The following is an 18,435-nucleotide window of genomic DNA, read 5'->3' on the forward strand; positions in this document are numbered from 1 at the left end:
TATAAAAAAATCCAAACATTAAAGTCCATAGGTAGAGTTATGTGCAATAAAGTGGAATGACACAGGAAAAAAGTATTGAACACGCCTGCTGAAATTTCTTAAATACTTTGTGGAAAAGCCTTTATTCGTAATGACAGCTTTAAGGCATTTCCTGTATGATGAAACTAATTAGTCACAGTATTCTGGTGTGAGTTTGGCCCATTCTTTTAAACAGATAGTCCTTTAATATTGAAGATTTCAGGGGTCCCTGTTGTGAATCCTGATCTTTAGTTAACTTCCAAAACTGTTCAATTGAATTAAAGTCAGGGCCTTGATTTCCTTTCTCTGAAATCAATTGAGAGTTTCCTTTGCTGAATGGTTTGGATCATTGTCCTGCTGGAAGGTCTAGCCATGTCTCATCCTCATCATCCTGGTGGATGTAAAGATTCTTCCGGAACAAAATTACTCCATTCATCATTCCTTCAACTGTATGAAGTCTGCTAGTACCATGAGATGAAGAACAGCCCACACCATGATGCCACCACCTCCAAACCTCACTGTTGGTAGGGTATTTTTAGGGTGATGCACAGTGCCATTTCTCCTCCAAATATGGTGTGTAGTATGACATCCGAAAAGTTACATTTTTAACCAGAATACAATCTCTCAGTATTTCATAGGATTCTTCAAATGTTGTGAAGCAAACTTTCAACGAGCTTTGACATGTTTTTCTTCAGCAATAGAGTCATGCAGGATGAGCGTGCATAGAGGCTATGGCGGTGGAGTGCATTACCAATGATTTTCTCTGTAACAATTGTACCTGCTGCCTCCAAATCTTTCTGGAGCTTTCTCAGAGTGGTCCTTGGCTCTTAGGCTACTCTTCTGACTATCCTTCTGACTTCCTGGTCAGAAATCTTGCAAGGAGATCCTGTGCATGGCCAGTTGATGATGTAGTTATGTTCCTTACACTTGCAAATAATGGCTCCAATATTGCTTGCTGGATGATTCTGAAGTTTTGAAGTGCATCTGTAACCAGTTCCATTAATATGTTTTGCAACAATAAGGTTGCAAAGATCTTGGGAGAGCTCTTTGCTTTTACCCATCATGAAATGTTTCTTGTGTGACACCTTGGTAACAAAAAACCTTTTTATAGCCCACCAGTATGTACTAACCCAGCTTATATCAATTTGTACAGATAGGAGGGATAATTTCTCTAACTACTTATAGATTCCAGTTTGTTCCTTGCCATTCTTTGCGTTTGTGTACTGCTTTTTCTTAGCGTGTTCAATACTTTTTCCCTGTGCCATTCCACTTTTTTACTCATAACACTACTTTTAGACATTAGTGTTTGGATTTTTATATATGTGTGGATTACCTAAGTTAATACTAATGACCGGTGAAAATTTCATGCGAATAGCCTCACTGGAAGAATACTTACTGAAAAAAATGTTGACGTGTTCAATACTTATTTTCCCCGCTGTATATTGAAGCTATACAATATGAGAAGTATGAATATATACATTAAGGTATATATTGAAGCTATACAATATGAGAAGTATGAATAAATACATTAAGGTATATATTGAGATGAGGTATTGTGTAAGGCTGTTATTTTCCTCACCTGGGTGAGCGGATCAGGTGGAGGTTTGATTTTTACCTGACAGTATCCATTACAGCATAATTCATTACTGGTTGCAGTCACCTTTCTATCTTAGTGCAGATTACAGCTTGACATAACACCTGTTCACCTATCACCCATCATTAATGTAAATGTTTGTTGACCGACACTGTGTTTGTGGTGTGTGCTTGTTTTATGCATGTGTGTGTGTGTGTGTGTGTGTGTGTGTGTGTGTGTGTGTGTGCGTTTCAACTGAATGAATTCAACTTCCTTTTTTGTCTGTCAACACAATATCCTATGTAAATACAAGGATGTTGTCAGTTACACAATAAAGTTCACAAACCAAACCCTCTGTTCACGTTCATGTGTTGAATTGTGTAAAATGAATAACATTTCAAATCTTGTTAAAAAAAACACACACACATCATTAACAATTTCAAAATGTATTTATATATTATTTTGTACACCCTTTTATACACGTTTAAAAACCCATAACCCTTGAGTTAAATATCATCATTTAGACATGCTGGACAGCCAACCGAGTTTAAAAAGGGAGGAGCTAGACTGTTCCTCCTCCTGATTGGCTAGCTGTCTGAACAGGTTGCCAGGGCGGAAGCTGTCTTGGGGTGCAGGAGTTGAAGCTGGTGTTGCCTGTTGGGATAAAAACAAGTAAAAGCAAATCAACATTTTGTGGTGTTTCTTGAGGCCATAGGGCTGTAGTGCTTGCAACACTCTAATATAAACATTCTGATATCAGAAACAGTCACCATGAAGCACATGCAAAAGGTTTAGGAAATAGGTCTGCTTTACCAGACAATAACAACACCTCAACCGTCAGAACAGTATTTTCTTTCAAGTGGGGAAGTAGTCTTAAAGCTGCTGCAAGCGGCCCCCCATGTTCTGATTATAATAAACAAATAATTTGTAAAGTAGGTAAGTAAATAAAGTTTCTGGACCTGTCACCATAAAGCAATTTTAGAGGAACAGCGAAACAAATATTTTGGTGCATTCTATTCACCTTCATTCATTGGCCATCCTATCTTTGCTTACAGCAGCTTTAACATGTTTTATTTGATATGTTAGAAAACTGCACAGCATGTTAACAAGTTCCTTTTCCTCAACTTACCTTACCTTGGTGAAAGCCTGATAGAGGATATGGTCCACAACGTAAAATAAACCCCTCCACATGATAAATGATGATTAATCATTTTATAAAAGATAAAAATATGAATCTTTCATAAAATGATTAATCTTTTTAAATGAATCGTATACTGCAGACACCCAGTACCCAAAACCAGTAAATAAAGCAATAACTGATTTAAAGGCCCAGAACACAATAGCCTATTCTTTCTTTAGCATGGCTTCTATGCTTTTTAGTGGCAGCCCAAAGCAGTCAATGCACCTGCACTCAATGACTGCTGTCAGGTGGTTTAGCAAAAGGCACAGCAAGCACCACACACACACACACACTCAGTCACCTAGTACAGAGGAATCCAGAGGCTCACATCTCAGGCATCTCTGTTCTCAAAACCACTGGGTGTGTAGAGAGAGTAAGACATGACCGATTTGCACTTGCATGACGTATCTCAAAGCAAAAATAAACTCTCTCTTCAGTCACTTAAAGCTTGTTTACAACACAGATACAGTACATCATGTAATCTCTTCTGAGGGTTACAAAGACTTTAGCAAAACTTTGTTTTTCTGTCTCTCTCTCACACAAACACACACATACACAGTTACGTGACTGACCAGTGGCCTGGTGATGTCCGAGCCCCGTGTGGCAGACTTGGCTTTGCGAGAGTTGGTCATACTGAGTGGCAACAACCCAAACCTGAGCAAAAGAAAACAACAACACTTTAATTTAACAAACAAAGACTTTGAGTCACATTTAAAAAAACAAAGACCTTGAGTTTCATTTAAAAACAAAGACCTTGAGTTTCATTTAACACCAAGTGTACTGTGCCATTACGGAGCAATACAATATCTGTGCACATGGTATCAAGGTGACTACACATTTATCAATGAGAAACATTCTTACAGTCAAAGCTGGACACTTCTCTTTTCTAAGGAAATGCACTCTTCTAACAAATTACACAATCACACACACACACACACACACACACACACACCGGATCTGGCTGCTGGCTAGCGGCAGGATGTTGTAAGGTTCCTGGGTGTTCACGGTGTTGCCACGGGAACTGAACTGCTTCTCTGTGCCAGCCAGCAGGCCTAAGAGCACCTAAGGAAAAGAACACATCACATGGGCCGTGAGTTGCCCCTGCTCAGGAGCAAAGCCTTCACTTACACATGCACAGATGACTCAGCATAAGGAGAGATGGGTTGAAGCTTTCAGCTTCTGAAGCATATTGATACAATTATGAAGTGTTTCGTTTCTTTCAAAGGTTCTGTAAGGAAGAGTACACATGAACTGTACTAAAAGGTTTAAGTGTATAGCATCTCTTAAAGCACAGGTGTGTGTGTGTGTGTGTGTGTGTATAGGTTACGGATGGTCCATTACGAGTGTGTATTGATTTGTCAGGTGCTTACTGAAGTTCTCTGAGATACACGGTTGAGGTTGCTGTTCAGGTGAGGAGTGAAGACGTCAAGGTCAAACGGATCAATGTGGCCCTCCAGGGAATCACACACATCCTGGACCCTGTACAAACGCATGTAGAAAACTTGTTTAACACACACACAAACACAGACACTGTATTATAAGAACATTCAGAGAGTGTCATTGAGTGTGTGTGGGCGCGTTACGTCACGTGTCGCTTGTGTACCTGGGATCCTGCTGGCTCCGGGAGCTCTTGCCTTCCTCCAGACGAGCCCCAAGTGTTGCGCTGAGGTACCGCACGTCGAACAGCAGCTGCAGCGCTCGGTTCTGGGTCATGAGGCACGCCACATCCTGGATGAGACAAAAAGGTGATGGAGAAGACAGAGAGGAAGATAGAAAGAAAAAAGAAGGGATTGAGAAGGGAGATAATAGGCATAACAAAAGGAGAAAGAGTAGGAGAAAGAGGGAGATCAAAATAAAGAGAGGGACAGGGAGAGGAAACAGAGATGAATGTCAAGAATCTCAAGAAGCTTAAATATCCAGCAGACCAGAGGCAAGAACAGGTTTCAGAAATGAACTCACAACTACTCAGGGGACATGCAAGCCGTAAAACACTAGCTCATGCCTACTACCCTCAAAAAGTGTGAGTATGAATGATATGGTGAGGTAATTCCTCATATATCTGATTAGATATGTATTCATGCAGTCACATGTTGGGTTGGGAATGGTGTGCAACTAATACTCTTTGGCTGCTGACATTGTTGTAAAATACTGAGCTGAAATCCATTCCAAATTATTTGAAAAGCAATAGACATGATAAATCCTGCTACACGCGCGCACACACACCTTGCCCTTGCAGTTGTGGGTGAGCATCTCGTATTGGCCCAGGAGCTGCTCCAGACAGCCCTTCAGCAGCTCCACTAGCGTGACCTTTGGGAGAGCGTGACCTCCGACCCGGTTGACCTCCAGGCACAGGTGGAAGAGGAGAGACTGCACATACCAGGAGGGCTGACAGAACAGGAACAACAACAAAATAAACAATTACAAATCTCATTTAACTGCATTCAGTCTCATTCGCCTAAACATATTATGGGTGTAACTCAGTAAATACATTATGGAACTGGGATAATTAAAGGTGCTCTAAGCGATCCAAAATTAGTTGAAAAGAAAAAACTTTTCTTCACCAAGGCACTCCAAGGAGTATTTTAAAATGTCTATTATTATGACATGTCCACTAAGGACTTTAAAATTGCCCACGCGTAGCAGCGATTGGGCTTCTTCAGGGCTTGCTCTAAGCGATGTTGGGTAACGTCACTTCTGTTGACTTTCAAACAAAACAGAGAACTAGCTCGCTACTTCCTCCCCCTCCCTCCCGTGCTGCTCCCGTGCAATTGAAACTCTCCTAAACGCGCATCTTGTCTGTGATTTGCTGGAACAGTTTATGTTTTTATGGGCTGTTTGCCCAGGTTGTTTTTGTTGCCGTTTTTGGAGCCTGGGCTGTCCACAGAGATCGCGTTCCTTGGAAGCAAGCCTTGGTTATGACTCCATGGGAAAACACATGCAGAGCTTGCAATGGCAAATATTGTGACTGCGATTGTGTATACTGTGACTATGGTGATTCTCTGAGTAAATGCAAGCGACATCCACTCAGCTGTTCCACTCACCTGAGCCGGGAGGCGGATCTTGGACACGACGCTGCTTCCGGACTCTGCCTCCTCTTGGATCTCTAACTCCTCCCAGTTGGTAGAGGTGCCCAGGATGGCTCCGGCGGAGTCGCTGTGCAGCGCGGCCGAGAAGCGCTCCACCACCGTCTGAGCGAGAGAGGAGAGGAGTGGGTGAGCGCACCACAGGGTGAACCACAGAGCACAGAGTTGCACAAGTGCACTAGTTACTGCAGCCTCCTCTCACAAACTGCTGCAGCTTAAACTGTATGACATACTGATTAAAACATGAAGACTGGGGGAAATACATGGGCACATAGGACTAACTGAGAGAAATACTGGACTACTGGAAAAATACTATGGACCGTAAATGTGAATGGTGGGCAAAGAGCAAGTCTAACTAAAGCGAATTTGATAACCAGGCAAAGTCGATTTAACTGCGTGGGCAAAGTCGATTTGCTAATTGAACTGTGTGGGCAAAGACATTAAAAGCAAACACTGATGAGTCAGCATGGTGTTCCCACATGCCACATGTGCAAAAGAACTTTGCTTGTTGATATATTGCATATGTATGTTGAAACCAGGGCTCGACGTTAAAAGTGGTTGCCAGCTTGGCAATCAGGCAAGAGGTTGCCACTTGTAACTATGTGATAGCCAAGGGCAACCGGGCAACCATTAATGTCGAGCCTTGGTTGAAACAGATTTAAAACCTGTCACCAATACGTTGGAACAGAGATATCTCTCAATCTATGTAATTGCGGTAGAGGGCAAGAGAGGTGTCACTTGAGAGTAATGAAAAAGCCATGAGCACATTTACCTTTTATGGCAATTTGTGTCATGTAAAACATTGTGTAACATGATTCCAATTAAACTCAAAGCAAAGGGATTTTACTCATTTCATCAAACACTGAAAGTACCGTGAGCTAAACATTAACCGTCTGAGGTTGTAAAGTGTTTAATAAGATTGCACTGAACCTTCTTCAACTGTTTTTTTACAACTGGAGGCCTTATTCCCTTTGGTTTACTGTGTTCAAAGCCTGCACCCGACTCCGAGGTTATTTACCTTTGAGAGTGCTGCACTCCAGATGCGGTACGCCTCCATGCAACAGTTGAGAAGCTCCTCTTTCAGCCCTGCCCACTTGGCCTGCGCAGGACTGACCTCTACCGCCTTGGCGCCGCCCCCTTTGCCAAGCTTCCTGCCCTGTCGGGGCGTGCCTCTTCCCGGCACCTCCACAACCCCTTGTTGCTTTCCCAGAATGCACTGCCGCAGGCTCGGGCACAGCTCGGCCATGGACTGACACAGGCGTGCCATGAAGAGAACCGAGCCCAGGCGGTGCAGGCGGGAACCGGGTCCGGCGCTACCGGAGCACCTGTCCTGGGCGGAGGCCAGCTCCGAGCGCACACTGGCCAGAACGTCCCGAACGCACGACAGGCAGTGCTCTCTCAGCGTCTCCTCCACGGCCCCAGCGTCACGGAAACGGTTGAACGCCGACGAGGTGGACGAGGAGGACGAGGTTGAAGTGTTTGGCGGGACAGAGGTGTTAGAGGAAGACAGGGCGGCGCCGTCCTTGCCGTTCTTTTCTGCGGGCAGGTAGTGCAGTAGGTCGTCCAGCTGGGCCTTGAGCTTGGCGTCGAGCGCGGAGCAGAAGTTCTGCACGCAGGGCGTCAGCGCCTGGGTCTTCATGGACAGGCCACTCTTGGCCTGCTGCTGCTGGGCGCGCTGAGCCACGCTCACCCAGGCCGTGTCGCTCTGCAGGTCTCCCGCCGACTCCGACCACAGGAAGGCGGCCACGTCACTCTCGAAATGGGCCCCCCGGCCGAAGCCCCCGCCGGATAAAGAAGAGGAGGAGGACAGCGATGAGGACAGAGATGAGGACGAAGGTTGGGTCTCCAGGTCATGCAGGGCAGAGGTCAACAGCTGCTTACAGCTACTGGAGATACTCTCAGTTCCCTCACGGGTGATAGCCTGAGAGACAGAGAGAGTGAGTGAGTGAGTGAGTAAGTGAGAGAGAGAGAAAGAAAGAGTGAGACAGTAGAGAGGGATAGATAGGTAGAGGGCAGAGGGATAGATAGATGGAGGAGAGAGAAAAGGTGGGGGAAGAGGAAGAGAGATGGAGAGCGGGAGAAAGAGAAATAGAGAAAAGGGAGAGGGAGAAAAGGAGAATGAAGGAATAAGAAGCATTGTGTCATAAAATACTTTATACTGTTCATACTGCACATACACTTAGTTTTACTACTCATAATTTACTTAAAATGTTACTGTTACTACACTGCACATATCTGTACATACTGAACATATTTGTCTATACGGTTCATACTGAATATCCATATTCATTCTGTTTTTATAATGTTACTCTTAATACACTGCATTTATCTATATTATTTTAACTACTCTTGTAATGTTGTTCATACATTGTTCATACTGCATATCCATATCTATTCTGCTCTTATAAGGCTGCTAATAAATTGCACATATTTATATTCAATTTGTATTACTGTAAACCATAACACTTTCTTATAAACGTATACAGGTGGGTCTCAAAAATGAGAATATCGTATAAAAATGTTACTTCCTAATTTAGTTCAAAAATTGGATCTTTAATATATTTTAGAATAATTAGATATAGAGTGAAATGTGTCAAGCCATTTTTGTTGTAATCTTGAGGATTGCGGCTTACAGCTCATGAAAACCAAAAATTAGTATCTCAAAATATTAGAATAAGGAGGTTATAATACAGAAATGTTGATCTTTTGAAAAAAAATTAACTAATCTGACTAATTTGACTAATCTAAAATAGTTAATTTATACACTCAATGCTTGTTCTGGCTGCTTTTGCACAAATTACTGCATCAATGTGGCGTAGTATGGAGGCAATCAGCCTGTAGCACTGTTGAGGTGTGTGAAGCCCAGGTTGCTTTGATAGAGACCTTAAGGTCATCTGTATTGTTGGGTCTGGTGTCTCATTTTTCTCTTGACAATAAACCATAGATTCTCTATGGGGTTCAGGTCAGACGAGTTGTCTGGCCAATTAAAGCAACACCAAAAACTTTTCCACTGTCACACGCACGCTATTTGTTTATCCAGCACCGGCTTTGCAAATAACGATGTCCACAGATAAGGTAGAGTATGTTGGATGATTTTATGAAAGTACGATGTATTGAGACATCAGATGCAAATCAACTTTTTGAAAGTTTCTTATGTCTCATTCCAGCGAACTACAGATCCGCTACCCGATCTGGCAAACTTATATAGTGCAGTTATAGCCGATAGAGGGCCGCGAAGCGAATGCATTAGTGCCGTTCACCCTGTTACGAGTTGATGAACCACTGAAACGATTCTTATAAGGTACATAAAACTCTTTGGTGTTGCTTTAAGTACTGTAATGCTATGGTAAGCAAACCAGTTACTAGCAGTTTTGGCACTGTGGGCAGGTGCCGAGTCCTGCTGGAAAAGGAAATCAGCAGATAGAAGCATGAGGTGCACTAAAATCTCCTGGTAGAAGGCTCCATTAACTCTGGACTTAAAATACAGTGGACCAACATCAGCAAATTACATGGCACCCTAAATCATTACTGACTGTGGAAACATCGAACTGGACTTGGATTCTGTGCCTCTCCACTCTTCCTCCAGACGCTTGGGACATTGATTAGACCCTGATATCCAAATGAAATGCAAATTCTGTTTTTATGTGAAAAGAGGAGTTTGGACCACTGAGCAACGTTCCAGTTCTGTCTCTTCTTAGCCCAGGTAAGACGCTCTGACCTGGTCTCTGATTCAGGTGTGGCCTGACACTAGGAATATGCCACTTGTAGCCCATTTCCTGGACACGTCTGTGCATGGTGGCTCTTGATGCAGACTCCAGCCTCAGTTCAATCCTTGTGAAGTTCCCCCAAGTTTTTGAATCGACATTGCTTGACACTCTTGTCATCCTTGTTGCTTGCACACCTTTTCCTACCACACTTTTCCATTCAAGTCAACTTCCCATGAATATGCTTTCATACAGCACTTTGTGAACCTTCTGTGGCTTACCCTCCTTGTGGAGGATGTCAATGAGTGCCTTCTGGACAACTATCAAGTCTGCAGTCTTTCCCATGATTGTGGTTGTGTTTATTGAACCAGACTAAGAGTTCAAAGGCTCAGGAAACTAATATTTTGAGATACTAATTTCTGTTTTTCATGACCTGTAAACCGTAATCATCAAGATTACAACAAAAACTAGATTAGGGGGTGAACTTTCCTACAATATTCTAATTGTTTGAGACCCACCTGTACTACTGTCCACACTGCACTATATGTCTTATACTGTTTATACTGCACCACCTGTCTATACTGTGTATATCACACTTTTCTGCTTTTTTGCACTTCTGGTTAGTTGCAAACTGCATTTCGTTGTCTCTGTACTTGTACTGTGTAAAATGACAATAATCTAATCTAATCTAATTATGGCAATGTATGAAACCATCTTTAACTTGATCTAAGATTGTGAACCTGAACACATCTGGTTTCATAACCTTTCATCTGGGGAACGGCCCTTTAAATAGCACGAAGATGAAAGTGTGAGAAAGGCATAGCGTGCGGAGAAGAAGAACAGTAAACGATGATGACCCAAATTCATACACACTGAGAACTCGGTCAGGGTGCAAGAGCTCTATGTGAAGCAAGCACTCCATAAACCACCTTAGATTGAGACTACATGAAGGCATTATTATCAATGCTGTTGTTTGATGCATTAAGGAAACTGATGGAGTAATTAATGGAATTAATATTTTAATTATTATTATTATTGGAACTTAGTTATTTCCATTGAAATTTTAGCCTAGCTTTCCCCTAACCTTTTATCTTTTCATCACCATTTTAATCGTATTATTCTTGCTTTATTTGTTTTTTGTTTTCTATTTTTTTATTTTACGTTACTTTTACCTTTACCTTTTAATCTTATTTAATTGCTCTTTTTATTTGTCTTAAGTGCCTTATTTTATCTGATGCTATTGTTGTTACAACCTAAATGTCATTGTGCTAACAAGGTTTTATCATGCCTTGGAATTCTTAAGCTATTCTGACAGGTCTGTCAATGTCATGCTTTTGTCAAGCATTTCTGATGTTTGTTAAGCACCTACACACCATGCACAACAGGTGCTATATAAATTGATATATTAAATAAAATGATACTAAATAATCAACATTCTAAAACTCCGAAACATTCAACAAATATCAGCCCAATCTAAGTATAGTATTCCTACATACATAAAAGGAGGCAAACCTGTCAAACTGTTTCTGCTGTTATTTTTACAAGGACCCATGGTGTTTGTCAAGAGGGTTGTGCAGCAGACGTGAGGGAATATTTTATATCCGTGGTTCAATGACAACCCTGGGTAAGTTAAGTCATCGTCTGTGACAAACCTCCAAAAAGAGAATATCATTGTTTTGCTGGGTGAATGAACCCCATTTGCCCTTTCCTTTGGGTTAACCCAGGTTTGTCACTAAATAGTAGATATACTTCTACATACTTAGAATACCTCCTTGGACTGCAGCAGTGCTGTGTTCACTCACAGCTCAACTTGTGTATTGGGTGGTGCTGTTTTATGTGACTTGTTTTATGTGACTTGCGTCAACAGCAAACATGATCTGTTGACTTACCACATAGGGGTGTTGCCTAAAGCCTCATGACTGTAATATATTGTGTATTTCATTAAACACTGTTGTTTGTTTTCATTTTTTCCTATGGTGTCAAGAGTTCACCACAAACAGACAACTCGTAAGGCTGGGTGAGAAAATGTCATGTGTCCTAGTCTACACACTTTTTACTGGTGTGCTCTGACCCCTGGTTGTAAGTGTGATACTATAACTTTGAGTATGAGCATGGACCCCCGGTATACAATCCTCTTTAAGTGGGTTTTTCATTCCATTTACATTTCTGCAAGGCTTTGACACTGTAGAGAGGTCAAATCTACCACACCAAAATATGATTTAACAAATCAATCGTCACCACCTCTTGCTGCCAACTTCGGCAAGTGGTGTTTTAACAATTAAAATCAGATCATACAGAGGTTTGGAGAACTTATCTTTTAGGAATAATTAGCATCCATCAGTAATATAAGATCTGTTTCTGACTTTCAGATAAAGGCCTCGGAAGTCTGCGTTCTGCTGGTGTTGGGCAAATAATAAGTTCTGTCATGTTGTGTTTACATACTGTATGTACATGTGCAAATAAACTATGTTATGATATACTATGTTATACTATGCTGTGCTATGCTATGCTATAATATGCTATGTTCCACTGTTATACTATGATATGTTATACTATGCTGCGCTATGCTATGATATGCTATGTTGCGCAATACTATACTATGATATGCTATGCAGTGCTATGCTATGACATGCTATGTTAGTAAGTATATCTACTTGTTTGATCCCGTGAGGGAAATTTGGTCTCTGCATCCGTGAATTAGTGAAACACACTAATCCGTGAATTAGTGAAACACACTAATCCGTGAATTAGTGAAACACACAGCACACAGTGAACACACAGTGAGGTGAAGCACACACTAATCCCGACGCAGTGAGCTGCCTGCTATAGCGGCACTCGGGGAGCAGTGAGGGGGTTAGGTGCCTTGCTCAAGGGCACTTCAGCCGTTCCTACTGGGGGGGTTCGAACCGGCAACCCTCCGGTTACAAGTCCTTAGCCCTAACCAGTAGGCCACGGCTGCAGTAGGCCACGTGCTATGCTATACTATGCTATTCCATCCTTTACCTGCAGGCGCTGAAGGAAGAGCTGCTGCAGCAGGTCGTCCCAGAGGGAAAGGGGTTCGTCCAGGAGGCCCTGGCACACGGTGGCCCAGTGCTGGCTGATGGACTCGCTGGACAGCAGGTCCCACACGCCATCCCGGATGGACGCCAAGCCCTTGAGACTCCGTACGAACACCAGCAAGCTGCTCACACCGCTGCGGATGTCCTCCTTACACCTGCCCGGGGGAGGACAGAGGGACCTGTTTTACCATAACTCAGCGGGGATGCAGGAGGAGAATAGTAGTCTTCTTGTAGGAAGTGACCCCCCACACACACACACACACACACATTCTCACTTGTGCGGTGTTCTATAAATAGAAACCTGAGTCTTTCATATGTGAATTCCATCCTGTCTAGACATCTGGTCAACACAGTTTTTGGCACACAGTTGACCCTTTTGTAGGATGATGATGATTCAACAGCAGATCTTGTGACAAACATTTCGTGAGGTTTAGCAAGAAGACCTTTCCAGTTGAGGACATTCACCTTATGAGTATGACATAACTTACTATGCTCATACACAGGCTAGAAACTCTTTACATGTTTCTACTGCTGACTTCAAAACATGTAACGGTAAAAACTTTTTCTACCCTTTTCTACCCTGCGTATAAGAACATCAAGTATTAAGTTTAACAATATTAGTGTAAATTAATTTGTTTGAATTAGTATGCTACACAGGGTTCAAAGCAGATGTGCCTTTGCATGGTAGTGATAGCTGGCCACTTACGTGTCGATCCACTGCTGCAGGGTGTCGCGCAGCTGTTCACTCTGGATAGGCTGGGCCAGGGTGCGTAGGGTGGGCTGGAAGTCTGTCACAGATGGGGGCAGGTACTTAAACCAGCTGCCCGCGCTCATGTCCTCATGGAGGACCTTCTTGCCTTTAGCTAGAAGAAGAACAATCACCATGTTAAACCATTCAGCCATTTGTACTCAGCCATGAAGTGTCAGTAATATTAATGGTAATGGTATTACTGAGTGAGAAATCATTATCTCAACTGTAGATATTGATGGCATGTTCTAAGCAGTATTTTAATTTAAAGCAGCACTAAAGAAGATTTGCTCTCGGGGTCCCCCTACAGTTGAGAAGTGCTATCATAAACAAACTAAATATGCGCCGGAAAGTATTCAGACCCTTTCAAGTTTTCCACATTTTGTTATATTTGAGACTCATCTTGAAATGGATCCAATTCGGGTTTTTTTCTCATCTCTGAGAAAAAATTAACAACTTGGAAAACTTGGAGTCTGAATACTTTCCGGTTGCACTGTAACTCCGATACAATATAGAGGGGAATGCACCATCAGCAGTCTGTAGAAAGAGATCTCAGAATTCCTGTAGCGGTGGGGGACAGTGTTCCTACCAGAACATAGAAAGTTGCTCGGTCAGTAATCGTTTATAGGGGGCCGCTCAGACAATGGCAGACGTTATGAGGTTATATACCATCAAAATGATTTTGGAAACGTTATGTTGTCTCATTATACATGCTGGAAAAAAATAGAGAGAATGGCCTAAATCTTGACCCTAGAGAGTAAATAAACCCACAGCCTGACCAATATCAACAGTAATCTTTGTGATCCTTATCCTTTGTTTTTGTCTGAGAAGGATTGAGCTTCAGCCTACCGGCAGACGTGCTGGAGGTGACGTTCTCTAGGGTGGTGAAGAGTAGACCGGAGCCCAGGCCCGTCTCTGCCAGTCTACCCTCCGGGGGCATGTAGAACACAGCGTACGCCTGGTACAGCGTGGTGACCAGCAGCTCCACCAGAGAGCACACCTGTGCCTTGATGCCAGCACCTGAGGTTGAATAAAACAGAGGACCAATTCAGCCACAGACCCATAAAAAAGAACAAAAAAAAACCTTTGCCAAGTCTTTGGTTGCAATCTCATCTCAAAGGACATGTTGTTGTTGCAAACAGTTCTTACGCTGTGCTCTTATGCAGTTAAGGCCACTAAGGCAATATTCAAAAACAAATGCATCACTTTTAATCTCCTTAGCTACAGTATGCTTTGTGATTGAAATAAGATGACTCTGCAGACAAAAACTTCCCATCACATTAAAATGATCTCCATTCAGTAACTTAAAAAGCATCTGCTAAATTAATAAATGTTACTACAGACGGCATTAACATGAATTCCTCCCCCCACAAAAAAAAAACTCAATCGGCATGGATAAGCCAGGGTTCCAGTGCGCACCATGCTGAGGCTGGTTGAGCAGCTGCTGGATGGAGGCTTTGCGGGCCAGCAGGAAGTCCGCCAGCGCCTGGCGCGGGGAGCTGTCCTCCAGGAGCATGGTGGAGACCAGCGCCTCGGCGATGGCCTGGTCCGACACTGCGCGGCCACGCAGCAGAGACTTGCTGTCCAGCAGAATGGTGGACCTGTAATAAAAACATGGGATGAATAAACACGATTAATAAGTGACGAAGATACACAATTACAGACACAATAATAATGCTGCGGTTTTCTTTTCACATTTGTTTGTTATCAGTATTATCATGTATGTTGGGGACACAAAGTGCAGAGAGCCTTGGACTGGATTGTGCACTTCAGGAAAGTTTTGTCGTTTACTAGTTTAGATCTGGCAAACAAGCAATAAAACGTTGTTTGCTTCCTTATGTTCTTTAGTGAGCAACTATTCTCACCAGACTCTCTAAGTGGAATTCAGGGCCTTGACATTCCAAGTACCATCTTGTACCAGTAAAACCTCAAAAGGGGTTGTTTCCAACTATTGTTACATAATGCCTAGTTTGGTTCAGTAACATTGAAGAGGAATATGCAATAAAAGATTCCCTCTATGAGCAATCCCATACCGGAAGTGTCCTGCCGCTGCCACCTGTCTCACCAGGATGGGGAAGCGTGTGAGCACTGGGCTGTAGTGTGGTCCTCCGCCCTCCAGGTGGAGCTGGCTGTGCAGGTGACAGCAGAGCAGGTAGAGCTGGGTAGCCTGCAGGTACTGGGAGGATTCCATGGCACTCCAGATCCGCTCTGGAATTTCCAAGAGCAGTTTGGTTTGTGCTGCCATGGTGTAGAATTTCTCCTGGGACTGCTTTTGGGTCTGGAAAAATGAACAAGACACAGAGGTTTCTGATCCATTCTGGGAATGGACATTTTGTCCAAGAGTAAGTTACTCACAAATGAAAATGACAGCAGCAGGAAAGGGCCAGTGTCTTTTAGCATCTCTACACCCACTGTAACCGTTAATGGGTTTTTTTCTTTTGTTTACTGTGAATGACCGTACATTATGCAACATACATTCTCACAGGTAGGCTATTCCACAACATATTACAAGTTTCAAACTAAACCATTTACTGATTACACTGAAATCATAGGAATACACAGGATGGTCACTATGCTGAAATAGCCAGTGTCTGTGGCATGACCAAAGTAACATTTAACTAGAAGACAAGAGGTGTGTCCTTTTTGCATGACGATGCTCACTGTTATGGACTACATTTTAAATGTAGGTCTAAAAACAGGATGACTTAACGTTACCTCTTCTTTGCTGTTAATCTGAGGTGAGGTTTTCGTTTGTTTTAACTTGTTGCAATAACTGTACATGTTTTGGATAGATTTCACGACACTTTCGGAACACTGCCTCATCTCGCCAATGGTGTCAGCAGCATCTATGAGATCCCGGTAGCGCTCGCCGACCATCTGACGAAGTTCCTCCTTTTTTTGCTCTATTTCACCACGTACCCTGCGCTCTATCGCTCGAATCTCTTCGGTGTTATAACGTTCAAACAGGATCGTCGGGTCTTTGATTTCGGAGACCCGAAGAGACTGAGCTGGAACAACTGCCATCATACCAACACAGAACTGCCAACTAAACTACAACCCGGAAGCAAGGAAATTGCCCACGTAAACAAGGGGTCAGAGGTCATATGTTTTCATCTTGAGAGAAAACGGGCTCGAGGCTGCGCCACCTATAGTATAGGGAGATGCAATGCACTAAAATAAAATAAAATAAAATGTTTATTATGATGCCATAGCCTGTACCTGTTTCTAGTTCATACATTAAAGAGGAAAACGTAATTTCCTTTTCAAGTTCACATACATTTGTACATAACTCTTAGTGCTGTCAGTAGCCACCTAATGCATTAGAAAAGTTTGGGAGTGCTCAAATTAAATAATGGGTAGGCCATTTCATTTGTGCACTTTCTACAATAGGCGATGATGGTTAAAAGTTAATTTCTTTCCCTTGGTTTATTATGTGAGCGACACTCCTCTTTAAATCTGCAAATCCCCTTTATGACCTATGCAAAGTAGGTTACCGACAGCAGCCAGGTGTGGTTGTACCCGGAAAAAAAGGAAGGAGGAAGCAAACCAACGGCAGGTAAGCACTCTGTTATAACAACTTACGTTATTTGTGTTATAAGAAATATGGATAAATTCATGAATCCTGTTTAATTTCGTAGCCTAAATATTTCTTTGAATCGTTTTACACAATCCACTCGTAGGCTATTTGTTAAGTTGACACGGTGTGTGGGGAGGCAGACATTTCCATGGCAGTGATTGCGTATTCCAGCCCACTTCCTCTACAAAATAAGTTTTTCAACTCCCAACTGTAGCCTGTATATAGATGAGCCTATATAGAATATTAGACACTTAAGTGATCCTCATACAATGAAATCAATAGCCAGCAGTTTTCACATTAGGAGCAACCGGTGAGCTGATGTTAATACTACATTCACCCATTTATTTATTTTTGACCACTTAACCTCATTAATTATTTCTCCTTGACAGCTTTATTGACAGTAGGCTACTACCATGACTCCAAGAGACCTCAAGGATGAGTTTGAGGATCAGTTCAATGATGTGGTCTCAAGACTTCAATCAAAAAATCTGTTTCAGTCTGACTGGGACATTGCCTCATTCGCAATGTTCTTTATCTTCATTGGTAAGAACCAGAACTAGCGTTGCATAATGCAGCATAATTCAGAACAACTTTAACATCTTTTAACATCTTCACAGCTTCCCTCCCCTGCCTTACAGCACCCCTGGTCAAGGTTATCTTAATGATCATATTTTGTTTCTTGTTGGTGTTGTTTTTGTCCAGGTATGATTCTGTTACTTGTTCTTTTGGTTCTCATCCGCTGTTGTTGTTGCTGCTGCTGTGATGATGAGAAGGTAAGTCACATTCTTTTGCAAATAAATTGAACAGATACAATTAGCCACATTAAATATTTAAAATATTTCTTTTGGTTTCAACTTTCTCAGCCCAGGAAACATAAAGTTGGGATAGATAATATGGCGATGGAACCATGACGATCATTCAACTGAAGAGATCTTTCAACCCATGTTGCTACTAAACTGAGCACTTTTATACATTTAATAATCATTATTTTGCCTTAAGTCAATATGTGCACAAATGTATTTTTAACTGTTGATCTCCAAAATGTCTCGCCTGTGTGCATTGCTGTCTGAAGTCCAGGCTGTTGCCAAGTCACCGGTGGAGATAAACAAATGTGACTGACTCCTTTGTTGGCCCCTTATACGAAAACAAAACATCACATCCTTTTAAATTGTGTTATTCATGCCAATTTCACCAACGTGCACATGTAAATATAATTATTTATAAAATAAATAAATAAAAGAATGAAGTAATGGCGAGTGTTGTCATTTTCTTTTTACCTTTTGATAACCTAAATGATAATCAATTTGATAGGTCTATGACTTTGTATAAACTTGTAAGTTCCTTTGAACACCTAATTAGCTGAAAATACAATTTATGATTGAGCCAAGTCAGATTTCCAAGGGAAAATAAAGGACACAATGTTGCTACCAGAAGTCTTTGTTGATAATATTACCAGTTACTTTTAGACTCTAATACCACAACCACAGTCTCAT

The 18,435-nt window shown here is 42.2% G+C and overlaps 2 protein-coding genes across 3 annotated transcripts; one reads left to right on the top strand and one right to left on the bottom strand.

The window, feature by feature from the left end:
- Positions 1-2,021: 2,021 nt before the first annotated feature.
- On the bottom strand, positions 2,022-16,524 carry cog1 (component of oligomeric golgi complex 1). Of its 2 annotated transcripts, XM_048246540.1 has the most exons (15): positions 16,081-16,524; positions 15,399-15,643; positions 14,785-14,966; positions 14,215-14,385; positions 13,324-13,480; positions 12,562-12,772; positions 6,873-7,775; positions 5,813-5,959; positions 4,995-5,156; positions 4,375-4,499; positions 4,142-4,250; positions 3,724-3,833; positions 3,344-3,425; positions 3,073-3,127; positions 2,022-2,245 (listed from the first exon to the last, which is right to left on the bottom strand). In XM_048246540.1, the coding sequence occupies exons 1-14, from the start codon at positions 16,390-16,392 to the stop codon at positions 3,119-3,121; spliced, it is 2,925 nt and encodes a 974-aa protein (XP_048102497.1). In that variant the 5' UTR covers positions 16,393-16,524; the 3' UTR covers positions 2,022-2,245; positions 3,073-3,118. The 2 variants fall into 2 exon arrangements, with proteins under 2 accessions (XP_048102497.1, XP_048102496.1); XM_048246539.1 differs by lacking the exon at positions 3,073-3,127 and having other exon boundaries at positions 16,081-16,523.
- On the top strand, positions 16,354-18,192 carry smim22 (small integral membrane protein 22). The gene is made up of 5 exons (XM_048246541.1): positions 16,354-16,457; positions 16,855-16,921; positions 17,332-17,485; positions 17,645-17,715; positions 17,806-18,192. Exons 3-5 carry the CDS (start codon positions 17,356-17,358, stop codon positions 17,851-17,853), a joined length of 249 nt encoding a protein of 82 aa, XP_048102498.1. The 5' UTR covers positions 16,354-16,457; positions 16,855-16,921; positions 17,332-17,355; the 3' UTR covers positions 17,854-18,192.
- Positions 18,193-18,435: the final 243 nt, after the last annotated feature.

This window comes from Alosa alosa, chromosome 6 (genome assembly GCF_017589495.1).
Source record: "Alosa alosa isolate M-15738 ecotype Scorff River chromosome 6, AALO_Geno_1.1, whole genome shotgun sequence".
NCBI lineage: Eukaryota > Metazoa > Chordata > Actinopteri > Clupeiformes > Clupeidae > Alosa > Alosa alosa.